General features: G+C 53.9%; 1 protein-coding gene across 2 annotated transcripts; it reads right to left on the bottom strand.

Moving 5' to 3' along the window:
• Positions 1–2337: 2337 nt before the first annotated feature.
• Positions 2338–15632, bottom strand: PLD2 (phospholipase D2). 2 transcript variants are annotated; one of them, XM_084863259.1, is made up of 25 exons: positions 15269–15632; positions 14370–14479; positions 14149–14279; positions 13893–14035; positions 13067–13181; positions 12913–12978; positions 12721–12779; positions 12497–12589; positions 12251–12403; positions 11665–11814; positions 7928–8011; positions 7703–7781; positions 6832–6942; positions 6482–6652; positions 6049–6175; positions 5744–5862; positions 5539–5652; positions 5304–5408; positions 4993–5081; positions 4773–4886; positions 4569–4618; positions 4169–4303; positions 3784–3937; positions 3279–3393; positions 2338–3038 (listed from the first exon to the last, which is right to left on the bottom strand). In XM_084863259.1, the coding sequence occupies exons 2-25, from the start codon at positions 14476–14478 to the stop codon at positions 2814–2816; spliced, it is 2811 nt and encodes a 936-aa protein (XP_084719385.1). In that variant the 5' UTR covers position 14479; positions 15269–15632; the 3' UTR covers positions 2338–2813. The 2 variants fall into 2 exon arrangements, with proteins under 2 accessions (XP_084719385.1, XP_084719386.1); XM_084863260.1 differs by lacking the exon at positions 15269–15632 and adding an exon at positions 15127–15262.
• Positions 15633–15809: the final 177 nt, after the last annotated feature.

Here is a 15809-nt window from a genome sequence, read left to right on the forward strand (position 1 = left end):
GGATTAGAAAACTGTGGAATGTCTGCACAATGGAATACTACACTGCTGTAAAAAAAAAAAAAAAAAAAAAAAAAAAGGAACTCTTACCATTTGCAGCAGCATGGGTGGACCTGGAGAGCATTATGCTAAGCAAAATAAGCCAGTTGGAGAAAGATAAATATCACATGATCTCACTCATTTGTGGAATATAATGAACAACATAAACTGATGAACAAAAATAGATCCAGAGACATAGAAGCATCAAACAGACCATCCAACCCCAGAGGGGAGGCATGGGTAAGAGATCAGACTTGTATGCACACATAGAAGCATAACCCATGGACACAGACAACAGGGGGTGAGGGCATGTGCTGGGGGGTGGGAATGGCCGGGGAGAGGTCAATGGGGGGGGAAAGGAGACATAGGTAATACTTTAAACAATAAAAAAATTTTAAAAAAGAAAAAATATATACTTATTTTTGTCAGATCAGCAAAAATGTATTTTTTGGTGTGCCATAGAATTTTAGTAATTATGTGTGCCATGAGATAAAAAAAGGTTGAAAATTGCTGGTCTCCTTAGAGCCAGCTCTTCCAATTCCAAGCTCACTACTCTTTTCTCTGCACTGTGGTGGCCTCCATTCAAGAACCTCCAGGACAAATGTGAGAGGGGGGGGGGGTATATGGGGGTTAAGTGAGAGGGTGGGGGTGGGGGTTAAGTAGGGGGTTGTGGCAAGATACACCAACAGACAACGTGAAACCGGTGCCCAGCCCCTGGCCCAGCCCCAGGCAGCTGCTGTCTCCACCCACTACACAGCTAATGAGGTAATGGTCTCCCAGGGAAAGAGGCACTTAGTGCTGACAACGAGGCTAATTAGCAGAATATCAATTAGCGCCAGGGGACCGCTAAATGTGGGAGGGGGGCTCGTGTGTGGAAGTGCCTTCTTCAGAGGGAGGACTGGATTGAAAAGATGGGAACAGACAGCAGCATTTCCTCCTGCCACATCATTATCCACAGCACACTCCTCACTCTGCTCCCTTGTGGTCGATTCCGAGACTGTGGAGTGGGGCTTGAGGGGGGAATGAAGTACAAGAGCCAGGATCTTTGCTCAACTATTTTCTAATTGCAAAATATTTCATATATATATATATATATATATATATATATATATATATGAATATATGTAATAAAAATTAATACACCCACCACTCAGATTAAGAAATAAGTCACTACCTGGCCAGTGTGGCTCAGTGGTGGAGCATCAATCTATGAACTAGGTCATGGTTTGATTCTCCTCTATGAGGGCGCATGCCCAGGCTTCACTCAATCACCAGTAGGAGGCAGCTAATTAACGATTCTCTCTCATCATTGATGTATCTATGGCTCTCTCCCTCTCTCTTCCTCTCTGAAATCATTAAAAATATATTTAAAAAAATAAGTCACTGATTCACTTGGAGGGCTCTCTGCATACCCATTGTCCCCTTCTCTCCACACCTGGGAGATAACCCTTCTCAATCTGTGTGCTATACTCTCTTGTCAACTATACCATTTATTTTCTCCCTTCCTCTGGAGCAGCGACATCCAATAGGACTTTGTACAAGGACGGGAGGACCCGCACTGTCCAATATGCTAGCCCCTGGCAACAACGGAGCACTTCTTGAAATGTGGCTTGTGCAAGTGATAACCTAAATGTTTAATTATTTCTAACTTTAATTAATTTAAATATAAACAGGGGGGAAAAAGTGGCTCGTGGCTACTGTACTGGACAGTGAAGCTTCAGAACATACGTGTCTAGGTGCCCCACAAGGATGAGGGCTTTGTCATGCTCACTTCCGAGTCTAGAACAGTGTCAGGGAAATAGCAAGTGCTCAGTAACTAAGTCAACGACCGAATCTTTGCAGCAAGCCAGTTATGTAAGCATTGTTCCCATTTCCCAGTTGGGATCACTAAGCCCCAGAAGTGATGCAACTTGAGAAGGCACTTAGTAATAAGTGGCCAATCCAGGATTTGAGTCCTGCTTTTCCTGACTTAAAGCCTATGCCCTTAACCACTTTGGAAAGGGCTTCCCTGAGCCTCTCCCTGTGCTGTCAGGCCTCCTCCAGGCCTTCTCTGTGCCCCTCCCTCACTGCAACTGCAACACCGGCTCCCCTGTTCTCCAGGTGCTCTGCTTTCCGCCTACCCCGACAGCAGCGTGACCTTCTCCCAGCACCTAGGAAACCGAGCTCCCAAAGCCACAGACAAGCGCAGTGGAAACGGAGACAGCAGAAAGGAGTGGGGTGGCGAGGGGAAGAACCCGGTGCTGTGTGTAGGCAGGGAGGTGGCTGAGACAAGTGCTCGCTCCGCTGAGGAAGAGGAGTGGGTTTTTCCTAGGCTTTTATTTAAGAAACGCTTATTGAACTGATACAAAGTTAGTGTCTGGCAGCAGGAGGCTGGAGGGAGTGGGTGTGCAATTCCCACCCCTCCCCACTGTGGGGGCTGAAGCCAGGAGTGGTTTCATCCTTCGCGCCCCCTTGGCAGCAATGGGCAGGGAGAGGCCCTGGGGCAGAGGGAGGGAGAGATGGGAATCCTGGCAGGAGTTTCACTTCTCCTCGGTAGCAGTGGTTCAAATCGGGCTGTGGGAGGGAAGGGGAACTTTTCTGGGACTCTCTCCTGCCTCCTGAGCCCAGGGCTGGGAATGCCCTCTTTGGCTCATTCTCAAGAAAGGGTCCTCTGTGCATTCTCTCATCCCCTTCAGAGAGGCTGCCTCCCGCAGGTCTCAAAGGGCACTGCCCTCAGTCCTCAGGGGCAGGGAGCCAGGCCTGGTGGAGCTGGTGACCTCTTCCGGCTGGAACCCCAGCTATGTCCACACTTCTAGGGGCATCACACCTTCCTTGCTACTCAGTGGGGGCAACAAAGACTCATCCTCCAGGAACTTGAGGGGGAAGTGGACCAGATGGCCCTGGACCTGGGTGAGCTCAGACCGGGCCAAGGGAGGGCTGACCATGGCGAGGGGCTCCACGGCCACGTACTCCCGGAGGGTCCGCAGTGAGCGCGTGGCGTTGGATGGCAGGCAGCGGAAGATCTGGGGGAAAGGGGGGAACAGAGAAACCAATGAGGTTTGGGGAGACTTGGCCAAGAGCCCAAGCCCAACCCCCACCCCCATACCGACCCTGAGCCACCGAATCCCATGATATGCCCCCAGAGTCCCATGCACCTTCTGAGTATGGCTCTCCATCCCAGTCTGAACAGGATAATCCATGAATCCTCAACACCCCCTCTATATCCCCTCGCCCCGCCCCCATCCACTCCCCCAAGCTCCCACCTGCTCATAGATATTGGCATTGTTCTCAGCTGTGTCTTGCCACAACTGGAAGAAGTCGTCACAGATAGGGTCTCGGAGATCCAAGTCTGGCCGGGCATCTGCCCCGAGAACCACGCTACGGGAGAAAGGGGTTTAAGATTAAGATCCTCAGAGACCAGATTAAGGTCCTCAGGGAGCCTGAATACCGGGAAAGTTATGCTGCGCCTACCCAGGTCCTTCAAAGTGGATGCAATGCTGAAGGGTAAAATAGCATCAACGAGCCTTCATGTGTCTCTACTTTGGGGACTACAATGTTTTGAAAAACATAACAAATTAGTTTTAAAGTATTTTTTTCCTCTCTTTTTTTTTTTTTTTTTTTGGTGCCCCTACTTTGCTGGTGCCCCAAACTTGATTACTTGGCCCACTGGGAAACCCAGTAGTACGTCTAAGCAACCCTCCCACCTCCTCAAAGGGTAGGTCGCCCTCCCCCTCCTGCCACACCCTGTAGAGCCCACCCAGGCTCTACCTGAAGCAGTGCTTCCGCAAGCTCAGGGCAAACCTGCCCGCCTGGTACTCCGCACCATCCATGAGAGAGGGCTCCATCTCCGTGTCCTCGATCAGCACGGCCAGCTCACTGTCCCGCTTCCCCAGCAGGCTCCGGTCATTGATGTTCGCAGAGCCTGGGGTGGGGGCAGGACACACTGTGTCTGTCTGAACCCGGGGTGACCCCCTTCACCCCATCACCTCCACCAGAGCACATGCCTGTGGGCAACACGCCTTCCTTGGCCTCCACTCCCAACTGAGCCTCCGCCGCAGCCACCTCCCTTCGCCCCGGTGCCCTGGCTGGGTCCTGCTCCCCCTCCCCCGCCCCTCCCCGCTCTTGCTGCCAGGGACTCGGATCCAGCACTGACCGATGATGACCGTGCGGTCGTCAGCGATGAGCATCTTGCTGTGGATATAGATGAGCTCTGAGACCGGGTGCCCACCCAGCTCTCCGTGCGTGCGGAGCCCACAGATAGATATATAGTCCCGCCACGCGGTCCCCACTGGAAGTAAGAGAGATCGGGAAGGGGGGTGAGATGCCAGGTGCCCTCCATGTGCACATGGAGCCCTGGCCCACCCACCCCCTCACGTCAGAGCCCAGTCTATACACTTCTCCCTCCGGGGAAGACCACCTGTGGTCTCAGGGCAGGAGCCCCGGAAGCACCCAGGAATTATAGGCTCCTTCCTCCACCTGGGTCTCCAGGCCCCCCCCCCGCCCCCCACCTCCCAAGGGGTCCAGGTCTTGAACCTCCAGCCCCCAGAACTCACTGGCTGCTTTGAGGCGATGTAGGATTGAATATTCCCCACGACACAGGGTCCTGGGGGAAAAGAGTGGATGAGAGGAATGAAGGCTGGAGGAGGGGACGGGGATCTCCGGAGAGAAGAAGACCTCAAAAGTCCAGTGGGAAGGGATCAGGAGAGAATCAGGAGGGGCAGGGTTCAAGGGGCTATGGAGGCCCCCTAGAAGGGCACCTGTAAGTGAAGTGCAGGATGGCTTGGATGGAGTTGCCACCACCTGTGGAGATGTCACCCTCAAAGCCGGGAAGCAGGGGCAGCAGCACGTAGACTCGGAAGCATTGCCCTTGCCTGGGAAGGGGGAAGAGTCAGAGGTGTGACTTCTCCCCAAAGCCCCACCCCTCCAGTTGGGCTTAAACCACGCCCTCAATGCCCGCCACCTGCCAGTCCACCTTACTTGTGGGCCTTCAGGATTCTGTCCACAATCTCATCGCCCACCTTGTTCAGAACCGTCCGTCCATCTGAGCAGCTAATGAAGAACTGATTCTAAGGCAGAGACCAAAGAGTCATCAGCAGCCAAGCCCCTGCCCTGCCCTCAGCTCCCGGCTGCCATCCCCACCTCCAGGCTCCAGGCCTCAGCCCTAGGCTCCCGTTTTCCTCCTGGCCCAGCTACCCGGGCCGGCCCACAACACCGATCCGCTGACATCCTAAGTCTCCCTCCAGGGACATCCCCTCCACCCTCCCCTCACACCCCACCCCCAGTCAGACCTCAATGTAGAGGAAGTGCTGGCTTTCCCTGATGGTGTGCAGGTAGGCATTGAGGATGGAGTTCTCCAAAGTCCCCGCTGACCAGCGGTCCACTGACCGCAAGACCTGGGGGAATGGCAAATGTGATGTGGCGCCTGAGCCCAGGAGGGGCGGAGTCTGGAGGGCACTCGCTCGGGTCAAGGAGAGTGGGCTGAAGGGAGGGGCGTGGGGCAGGTTGAAGTCAGCCCAGCCTCACCTGCACCGTGGCGCACTGCCCCCCCGGGAGTGTGAAGGGGAGCTGGTGTGCGGTGCTGGTGGACTTGGGCAGCAGGTAGGGGTACATGGGTGTCTTGTACTTGGCCTTGGTAGTCTGAGGGGGAGGGATGGCAGAGTCAGCGGGAGGCGGCGAGCTGCCCCTGGCTCCCTCCCAACCTCCAGCATCGCCAGGAGGGAGGGAGCACCTTGGTGAAGTTCCAGCGCTGGATGAAGTGCCGGGCCAGGTCTCGGGCGGGTGGGCCATGGACAACCACTCCAACGTCCCGCCACGGCATCCGGGCTGTGGTCGTCCTGTCAATGAAATCTGGGGATCCCAGAGAGTCAGAGGAGAGGTCAGGGAGGGCTTCTTGGGGACACCAGCGGCAGGGAGGAGCTGACCAGAGGAAAGGCTGCCGTTTTCCTCGACCCAGCTCGTCCCATTCTCAGTCACGGCCCAGACTTTTGCCCCCGCTCCCAGCTCTCGGCGACTTTGGGGGGAGGGGACCCTCACCTTCAAAAGGCCGGTCCAGCTGTACCCAGTCCTTAGTGATAAGGTTGCTGTAGTCCTTGCCCAGCCAGAAGAGTTGGTTGTGAGAGAAATCGGGGGTGGCCGTCGAGTCTGAGCACGGGATGGGAGGCTGTGAGGGGAACACACCCAAGCCATGGGCAAGGAGAGGTCATGGGGCCACACAGAGCCAGGGCCCAAGAGGAGAGAGGAGCACTGAAAGAGTCTGAGACAGAGACAGAGACACAGGGTAAGAATGAAACAGACCGTCTGACTTCCCAGCCCTCCCCTTCAGCTGCACTTCCTCGAGGAATTGGGTGGGGTGGGGTGGGGGTGGGGGAGTGGTTAGTGGAAATGAGGGGGAAGGTTGGAGCTGGGAAAGGGTATAGAGTCAGGTTAGCTGAGTTTGGGGTTGTTCAGGAAGACCGTGAGGGGTTACCTGAGGGGCAGCTGACTCAGAGGAGTCCCCAAGGTCAGTCAGTCGGTAGTGCAGGTCATCCCAGCGGCCATAGGCGAGATCCAGCCCTCCCAAGAAGGCCACAACTTGGTCCACCACCAGTAGCTTCTCATGATGGGCCCACAGGGTCACGTGGTCTGGGTGGCGCATCACCTGGAGTAAATATGGAGGAGCTCATGAGGGTGGGCTCAGGGGAGAGAAAGACAAGAGGTCATGCTGGGAGGGCAGTGGAAAGAGAAGGACATGATGCTTCAGGAAAGGCAGGGTTGAGAGGATGGGAAGGACGGTGAGGAGGACTGTATGGGGGGAAGGGTCTCTGAGGTGTGAGTCACCTTTATGTTCGGGTGCAGCAGCATCAGAGTCCTCTTGCTATAACCACTGTTGATGCTCAAGGCCAGCTCCACTTCCTTAAACAGTAGTACGGACACACGGACACCCTCTTCCTGGTGGTGCAAAGGGTATCGTATCCTAATGCCTCTCTCGGAATGGCCCCTTTCCACCTTCCCAAGCCCTTCCCCCTGGCTCAGGATTCCTGAATGCCCCCCCCCCCCCCCAGCCTGGAGATCCTCAATGCTCTGCCACTTACCCTGCTTTGATGCTTGCAAAGCACTTAGCAATGGTTAAGCAATGCACTCACTGACTCATCCATCTATATATCTACCCACCTATCTATCACTATCCATCCATCCTCCCAACCATTTGTTCATCCCCTTATCTACGGACTATCATCCATCCAACTGCTCACCCACCTTCCTATTGATCCACCTTTCCAAACACTTATCCTTCCACCTCCCTTTCCATCATTTACCTTTCTCTCTGCCCACCCACTCTCCATCATCCACGTAGCTTTCCTCCTGTCCATCAACATCTATGGGTGCCTCCAACATGGTAGACACTGTGCCTTGTACTGGCACTAGTGATGTCAGTAGGTCCAATGGGAGATAGTCATGTACACCCCCAGGTAACACATAGCCTAGAGTGCAATGGGCACCGGGAGAGCAGTCTCTACCAGGTAGAGGAGGAGCATAACGAGGGAGGCGTCAGCTCTTCTTAGGGAGAAGAGACGGAGATGTTTGCCGGACACCGAGCCAAGACGGGCATGTTTCCTCCCCTTGAAGCCTCGGATTCCTATGTTCCTTCATGCTTCCGCCCCTTCTAACCCACCCCACTGTCCCTCCCCTCCAGCCTGACCACTCTCCTCACCGCCTTCTTCTTGAGCATAACGTCCAGTCTCCAGTCATCTGAATGGGCTGGACGCTTCAGGTAAATCTCAGGACTCAACCTAGGATTCAGGGCAGGGGTTGAGGAGGGTAAGCTAAGCCCCAGACAACCGGCCACTCCTCCCTCTCCACTCCCTCCTGGGATCTATAACTGATCTGACAAAGGCCCTATCTCACCCCTTCTTGTTTGGGCTTTCCCCACACGTACCACCAGTCTGTGATGAAAATCTCCTCCCGAGCTCGCAGGATGGCATCTGCCACAGCGGCAAAGTAACCTGCCCCATTCACAAACCTGGGGGGAGGCCAAGCCAAGGAGGTCAGGGGAGTCAGAAAGCTCTGGAGAGTGAAGACCAGAGGATAGGCATGGGTCAGAGGTGACAGCAGGGTCAAAGATCAATAATGATCAGAAAGGTCAGATGGTATCAGACATATGAAAGTGGGATGAATTTGCCAGTATGAGCTAAATAAAATTAAAAAATTAGAAAAGACAATAACCTAAAGAAAATGACTGAAGATTGTGAAGATGAATACATCACACATAAAGACTTCCAACAAGGGATATCAGCCAACTGAAAAGTGAACAAAGGATAAGAACAGTTCACAGAGGAAATGACAATGATCAATCATCCTAAGGAAAGATATTCAACTTCACTAGTAAACAAAAAAACTGATGGAAAGTGAAATAACATTTTTTAATTCACTAGACTGGCAAAAATTAAAATCACTGGTAACATTCAAGGTAAGCATATGAGGAAGTGAGCATTCTTATAGACTACGGATACATTGGTTATAAACTTTTCAGATGACAACTTGGCAGTATCTATCAGACAGTTAGATGTATATACCCATTAAAGCCATTAAATTCACATAGTAATTCCATTTCTAGGAATATATCCTATTAAATGCATTGTGGCATTACTTATAAGAATGAAAAATGGGGATGCGAGGGTGATCTGGCTGCGACATCTGTCACCCCATTGATCGCCAGGGTTGATTCGGCCGATCTGGCTGGCTAGGCGGGTGACCCCTCCTCCCTCACCGATCCATGTGCGTCCCTCCCGAAGCTGCGCGCTCGGTCGAAGAGGACGACTTTCCCCCAAGAGGAGAGGACCGGTCTACGGTCAAGGGTATACGAGCTCCCCTGCTAGAACCTCCAAACAAGCTCTCAAGAATGAAAAATGGGGAAAAATGTAAAAAATGGGGCCTGGCCAGTGTGGCTCAGTGGTTTAGCATTGACCTATGAACTGGGAGGTCACGGTTCCATTCCCCTTCAGGGCACATACCTAGGTTGCGGGCTAAATCCCTGGTAAAGGGCATAATCAATGACACTCTCTCTCATCATTGATGTTTCTATCTCTCTTTCCCTTCTGTTCTCTGAAATCAATAAAAACATATTTTAAAAAGAAAGTAAAAAATGGGGAATAGCTTATTTTTTTATTTTATTTTTTAAATATATTTTTATTGATTTTGTACAGAGAGGAAGGGAGAGAGATAGAGTTAGAAACATCGATGAGAGAGAGTCATCGATCAGCTGCCTCTTGCACACCCCCCACTGGAGATATGCCCGCAACCAAGGTACATGCCCTTGACCGGAATCGAACCCGGGACCCTTCGGTCCCCAAGCCGACGCTCTATCCATTGAGCCAAACCGTCTCGGCAAAATGGGGAATAACTTAAACACCTAATCTCTAATATATGTATTAAGTGAAAAAAATATCACAGAAGGGAGCACATGATCTCATTTACATTAAAACAGAAAGAAACATATATGAATAAGAATATGAAAATAATGCAGAAAAAAATCTGGGAGGATAAATTTCAAACTGTTGCCAGGGTTACTTCTGAGGTGAGAAAAGGGATTGTTGGGCGGGTGTATAGGGAAGACGTAAGGGCTGGGGGGAAAAGGGAATAAAGGATTATGCAATGAGTGGGAACTTTAATTTTGTTAACATGTTTAACTTTTATCATTATTTTTTTAAATCCTCACTGAAGATTTTTTTCCATTGATTTTTTTTTTCTTTTAAAAAATATATATTTTATTGATTTGAGAGATGAAGGGAGTGGGACAAAGAGATAGAAACATCAATCATGGGAGAGAATCATTGGTCAGCTGTCTCCTGCATGCCCCACACTGGAGATCCAGCCCATAACCTGGGCATGTGCCCTTGACTGGAATTGAACCAGGGGCTCTTCAGTCTGCAATCCAGTGCTCTATCCACTGAGCCAAATTGGCTAGGGCTGCATTGATTTTTAGAGAGAGTGGAAGGGAGGGGGAGAGACAGAGAGAGAGAAACATCGATGTGAGAGAGAACCAAGGTACATGGTCTTGACCATAATCGAACCCGGGACCCTTCAGTTCATGGCCAACGCTCTATCCACTGAGCCAAACTGGCTAGGGAAATGTGTTTGATTTTTAAAAAAAATATATTTTATTGATTTTTTTACAGAGAGGAAGAGAGAGGGATAGAGAGTTAGAAACATTGATGAGAGAGAATCATCGATCAGCTGCCTCTTGCACACTCCCCAGTGGGGATGTCCCCGCAACCAAGGTACGTGCCCTTGACTGGAATCGAATCTAGGACCTTTCAGTCCACAGGCTGACGCTCTATCCACTGAGCCAAACCAGTTTCGGCCATGTTTGATTTTTTAATAACATTCTAGTATGATGGTTAAGAGCAGGGTCTTAACCCAATCTGCCTGCATTTGAATTCTGGTTCCAGTGTTTTCAAGGTGTGTGACTTGGGGTCAGTTACCTAACTTCTCCTTGCCTCGGTTTTCTCATCTGTAAAATGGAGATAACTATACCTGCCTTGTAGAGTTGTGGAGATTCAGTAAGTTAATGCATGTTCTTAAACAGTTCCTGGCACATAGTAAGTGCTACATTAAGTACTAGCTATTATTATTCTCATGTTAAAAACAAATCTCAACACTCCTTCCATGACTGTCCCCGGCCTGTCATAGGAGTCAACCTCCTCAGCTTAGTATTCGGGGACAGGTCAGGGGCTGCCGGCTCCCAGGCTCTTCTCTGGCCACTCCTCACTCTGCACCAACAGTCAGACCGGTGGTTCCCAAACACACCAGGCTATTTCTAGCTTCCCTACATGGACAGCCCTTCTCCATTGTCTTTATCTTGCTAAGGCAAACCTCAGGGTGACTGCCTTCTGGAAGCGCAGCCATGGCATTCCCACACTGGGGCAGACTGCTCCTCGGTGCTCATATCCTGTATCTGCCACCAGCATGGTGAGCTCCCATTGTTTCATGACTGAGTCACCCACTGAACTCTTATTCCTGGCACTGGACATGGCATTTAGTAGTGCTTAGGAAAAGTTTATAAATAAAATGAATTAATCAGAGAGATTTAAGGAGATCATAGAGAACAGAAAGTCTGGGCAGTGTGGTGAAAGGGGGTTTACAAGATCACAGGAGGTCAGATTGTCCAGGGATCAGAAGAAATGACCAAGTTTGAGGGTGAGAAATATCAGAGGAGTCCTAGCCGGTTTGGCTCAGTGGATAGAGAGCATTGGCCTATGGACTGAAGGGTCTCAGGTTCGATTCTAGTCAAGGGCATGTACCTCTCGGTTGCAGGCTTCTCCCCAGCCCAGGCCTGGGGGTATGTGCAGGAGGCAACCAATCGATATGTTTCTCTCACATCAATATTTCTCTCTGCCTTTCCCTCTCTCTTCCACTCTCTCTAAAAAAAATCAGTGGAAAAATATCCTCGGGTGAGGATTTAAAAAAAGAAAAGAAAAGAAATATCAGAGGAAAATCAGAGAGATCAGTGTGTTTAAGGAGGTCAGGGGGTTGGAGAGATTCAAGAAGTCAAAGAGGGAGGTTACTGAGGTCAGAAGGGGTTAATGGAGATAAAAGAGAACCAAGGACTCGACACCAAGGGGGTCCAGAAGGCCACAGAAGGCACGGAGCTCAGCAGGCGCGTCAGTGTCTTACCACCGTGCCAGAGTCCCGGGCCGGGGTGGAGCATAGCTTTCATGCCGGTGCAGCTGCAGGAAGTCTCTGCCCGGGCCCTGGGCCAGCTCAGTGATTTCCTGGCCCCACCACCGCGCCTGCCGGTAGCTGCTGCACTTGAGAATCAGGGACCTGGACAGGAACAGTGAGATGGGCCACAACCCTCACCCTCCGAACCTCTGGTCTGGCCACTTTGGCCATCATAGTTTCCCCACTTCCTCCCTTAGTCCCTGAATCTCGACTCCATAGGCACAGGGCATATATCTGCCTTATTCACAGTTGGGTTCCTGGCACCTGGCATTAGGCCAGGCACTCAGGTTTGTCAAATGAATAAATGAACGAATGAATGGAGTGCATTTCTTTTACATCAAGAGTCCCTTCCGCAAGCTTATACTCAGCCCCTTCCTCTGGGCCTAGACGCTAAGAGCAATCCCAAGCATCTGGCTAGAACAGTTGCCTGGACCAAATCCAGGCCAGCTCCAGGGCAAGGCAATGCCACAAAACTCCCCTCAGGACCCTAGGCTGGCTATTTACCCATCAGGCGTCTGTCCACACCAGAGAGTCTTACCTGTGGGAGGTGTCAATCCGGACTCCATACCGCGTCTCCGTGCACCGTTTCCCCACCTGCACGCCGAAGCCAGGGTCGAAGAGCTGAACAAATGAGATGGTGCCTGTCTCGAGGCACATGTATAGCAGGAAGGAGTCCTTCACCACCAGCCACCTGGAGCAGAAGGGCTCTGTCTGTGCCTCCCTGCCCTGGGGATCTCCTTCCTCATCCCGACCCAAGGCCCAGCTGCCCCTCCCCAGGCCTCACCTCTTGGACCAGCGATAGCAGACTTGGTCTCGGCCACAGCAGGTAAAGCCAGGAACGCGGTGGCCACCAGAGCGCTTCCGGATCACCCCTTCCCTGTGGGAAAAATCAGGAAGAGGTGCTGGATGCGGAGTCCAGACCCCCAGCCCACCCTTCCCCTCACCCCCCATTCTCAGGCAGGGATTCAGACACAGACGTTTTACAGGTGGCTGGTGTCACACACTTACAGTCCTTTGCATCCGAGCTCTGGGATAAAGGACAGCTGACTGACTTCCAGGAACTCCGTCTGCAGAAGCAACAGGCTCAGAGGACAGACTCTAGTTTTCAGGCCCCTAACTGACCGCAATCCTCTGCCCCTTGGGGGTCTGGTTATCCTGCTCCTCCTAAGAAGTCCCAGGCAGCCAGCCCCTGAACCTCACCATGGCATGGTAGTTGCGGTAGAAAGACATGGTCAGGAGGCGGTTGAGGTAATTCTCCAAGTATTTCTGAAGCAGAAATGGGAAACAGAGACAGATGAGACCAGAGCCATTTGCACACCTGCACCTCCCCCGAGGGCCTGACGTGTGGTCGCACCTGCTTGCTGGATGCATGCCTGGCGGAGCCCTCAGGCCCTGCTCGGGGTAGAGAGGGCATCTCTCTGTCGGCTGTGTCAGCTGCCTCTCGGGCTGGAGGGTAGGGAATAGCAAAGCTGTGGAAGGGATGGAGTGAGGGTCAAGTGAGCGTTGGGAGGCTGAGCAGCCGAGATCCTGAAGCGCTAGAGATGGGACCCTGGTGAAAGGAAGGAGACCTAGAGGCTGGCAGGAGGAAGGCCCCCTGTGCTGAGAATGGAGGTAAGAAACGGAAGAGCCTCCCGCCGGTGTGGCTCAATGACCTATGAACCAGGAGGTGATGGCACATGCCCAGGTTATGGGCTCGATCCCCAGTAGGGGGCGTGCAGGAGGCAACCAATCAATGATTCTCTCTCATCATTGATGTTTCTATCTCTCTCCCTTTCCCTTTCTGAAATCAATAAAAGAAAATTTTTTTTAATAGAACATCAATAGGAATTGAACCTGGGACCCTTCAGTCCGCAGGTTGACACTCTATACACTGAGCCAAACTGGCTAGGGCAAAAATATTTTTTATTTTAAAAAAAGAAAGAAACGGAGGAGGCTGCCAAGGGCATTTGGGCATCCAGCCCGGCTAAGATACTGGCAAAGAACCATGGACAGAGAGAGCTGAGCAGGGAAGGTTTCCTGGTAACCAGGGTCAGGGGAGAAGGCTCAGTGGCCAGTTGGGGGAGAAAAGTCCCTGAGGGAGAAGTTGGGGTCTGGGGGTGAGACTAGGCAGAAGGACTGATGGGAATTGGGGCCGGGACGTGGACCTGCCCTTCACAAGAAGCAGTCTGGTCCTCCCTCACCGAGCCAGGGGGAGCAGACTCATCAAGACTTTGTGTCTCAGGAGGTCCCGATGTAGCTCCTGGAAATGGCGAAACTTCTTCTTGGTCGTCCAGGTAAAGTCTCCGTGAGTCAAGCGGACGGAATACAGAGTGCAGGTTCCCACCTGGGGGTGTGAGGAACTGAATGGCTATTCCCTGGTTGGGTTGCAATCCCCAACTCCACCCGGCGCCCCCTTAGTCCTCCCTGCCCCGCACCCTTTGGTCCCAGCCCAGCTACCTTGGATCCACTGGTATATCTTTCAGTGCCCACCACGTGGGCTGTGACAGGAACCCCAGGGGCAAACACCAAGGGGTGCATTTTCAGCGGCTGAAGGTCATAGATGGCCAGAAAGGGGTGCATCCGATCAGCTGGGAGGCGAGAAAGTGGAAGCGTGTAGACCCCGGGAGGGTCTCAGCCCCCTCCCCCTCCTCTCCCTGAGCGCCATACTCCCTGTGTACCTGGGTCCTCTCCCTCCCTCAGAGTGTCCACCTCATCCGGCTCCATCTGCAACTGGCTGGAGTCCAGGTCGCCCCCGGAAGGGAAGAGGCTCTCTGGGCTAGCCGCCATCCTAGGAATAGGGGGAAACCTCAGAGAAACGATCTGCCCCGCAGAACTGACCCCAAGCTTCTCCATTTCCCACAGATCTCCCCCACCACCCACCCACCCCGCCCCCTCCTTCTTACCCACCCGCCCGCCTCGTTTCCCATAACTCCAATCTCCCCGATTGTGGCTGTGGTCTCATCGTCCGCAAAACCCCTCCAACCCGTTGCCTCCAACATCCATCCCCGACCCCAGGCCTCCGTCCAGAACCCCTGGGTCCCGCCTCCTGTTCTGTGCGCAGGGCGCGCAGCCAGCAACACCCATCAGGCCCCAAATCGCTGAACTGGGGCAGGGCAGAAGCCAGGGAGAGGGGCAGAGCAGAGGCCAGGGAGAGGGGCAGAGCAGAGGCCAGGGAGAGGGGCCCCGGGGGCGCCAGGGGCCGGGAGCCGGGGAGGGAGGGGGGGGGCGGAGAGACTCGGGCTAGGCCAGCCCGGCTGGGAGAGGGGAATCCCTGCGGGGAAGAGGAAGTTACGCGCGCTCTCCGCCTGGCAGGGAAACCCCAAAATCTGAGAGTGCGGCTGAGTCAGGAGGCTCCGCCAAAGCCCGGGCTCAAGCCGGACCCCGCCCGACTTCCTGGGCCCCGGTCCTCCGCGCTGCCCTCCCCGGACCCCTTACCCGGGCAGCCCGAGCCAGCGCCGCCGCGGGGTCTGGAGCAGACGGAGCAGGGCTGGGCCGGAGCGGGAGCCCACACCCCAGCGACCCCGGGCCGCGCGGTGCTCGGGGCCTGCCCTCGGGGGCAGGGCGGCCCCCGCCTCACCTCCGCGCGATTCTCGTCGGGTCCGGCCCGCCCCTGCCGTCCAGCGCCCCGCCCTGGGCCGGGGGGTGGGGTTGGTTGGGGGGGGGGAAATCCTCCTCTGCTCCGCGGGGATCCGGGCGGCGGGCGGGCGCCGTCCCCGGGCCTGTCCGTCCGTCCCGCGCCGTCGGTCCGGGTGTGCCTGCTGCCGCCCTGTGGGCGCTGGGCGCGGCGCGCCCCGCACCTCCCCTTGGCGCGGCCCCCGGGCGCTTTCCGGCCCCGACGGAGACGCGCCTGCCTCTCGGTGGGGACCTGCGGGTGTTCCTTCCCGGGCGGGCAGGGAGCCACACCGGATACCTCCCGGCCGGCCGGCGTCTGTAGATGGGAGGGATGATAAAAGGTCCGAGGGAGGGTGGCCATAAATCAATGTGCGCAAGCTTGCATTCGTTCATTCATTCGGCAGCACTCGAGCGCTCGCTCCTTGCCAGACGTGCAGGAGCGAACCAGGCAGTCGCGGGAGCTGCTGTCCGGGAACTTCCAGCGTGGGAGGAGGCAGGAACATGTT

Source organism: Pipistrellus hanaki (assembly GCF_964339955.1).
Source record: "Pipistrellus hanaki genome assembly, chromosome: 16".
NCBI lineage: Eukaryota > Metazoa > Chordata > Mammalia > Chiroptera > Vespertilionidae > Pipistrellus > Pipistrellus hanaki.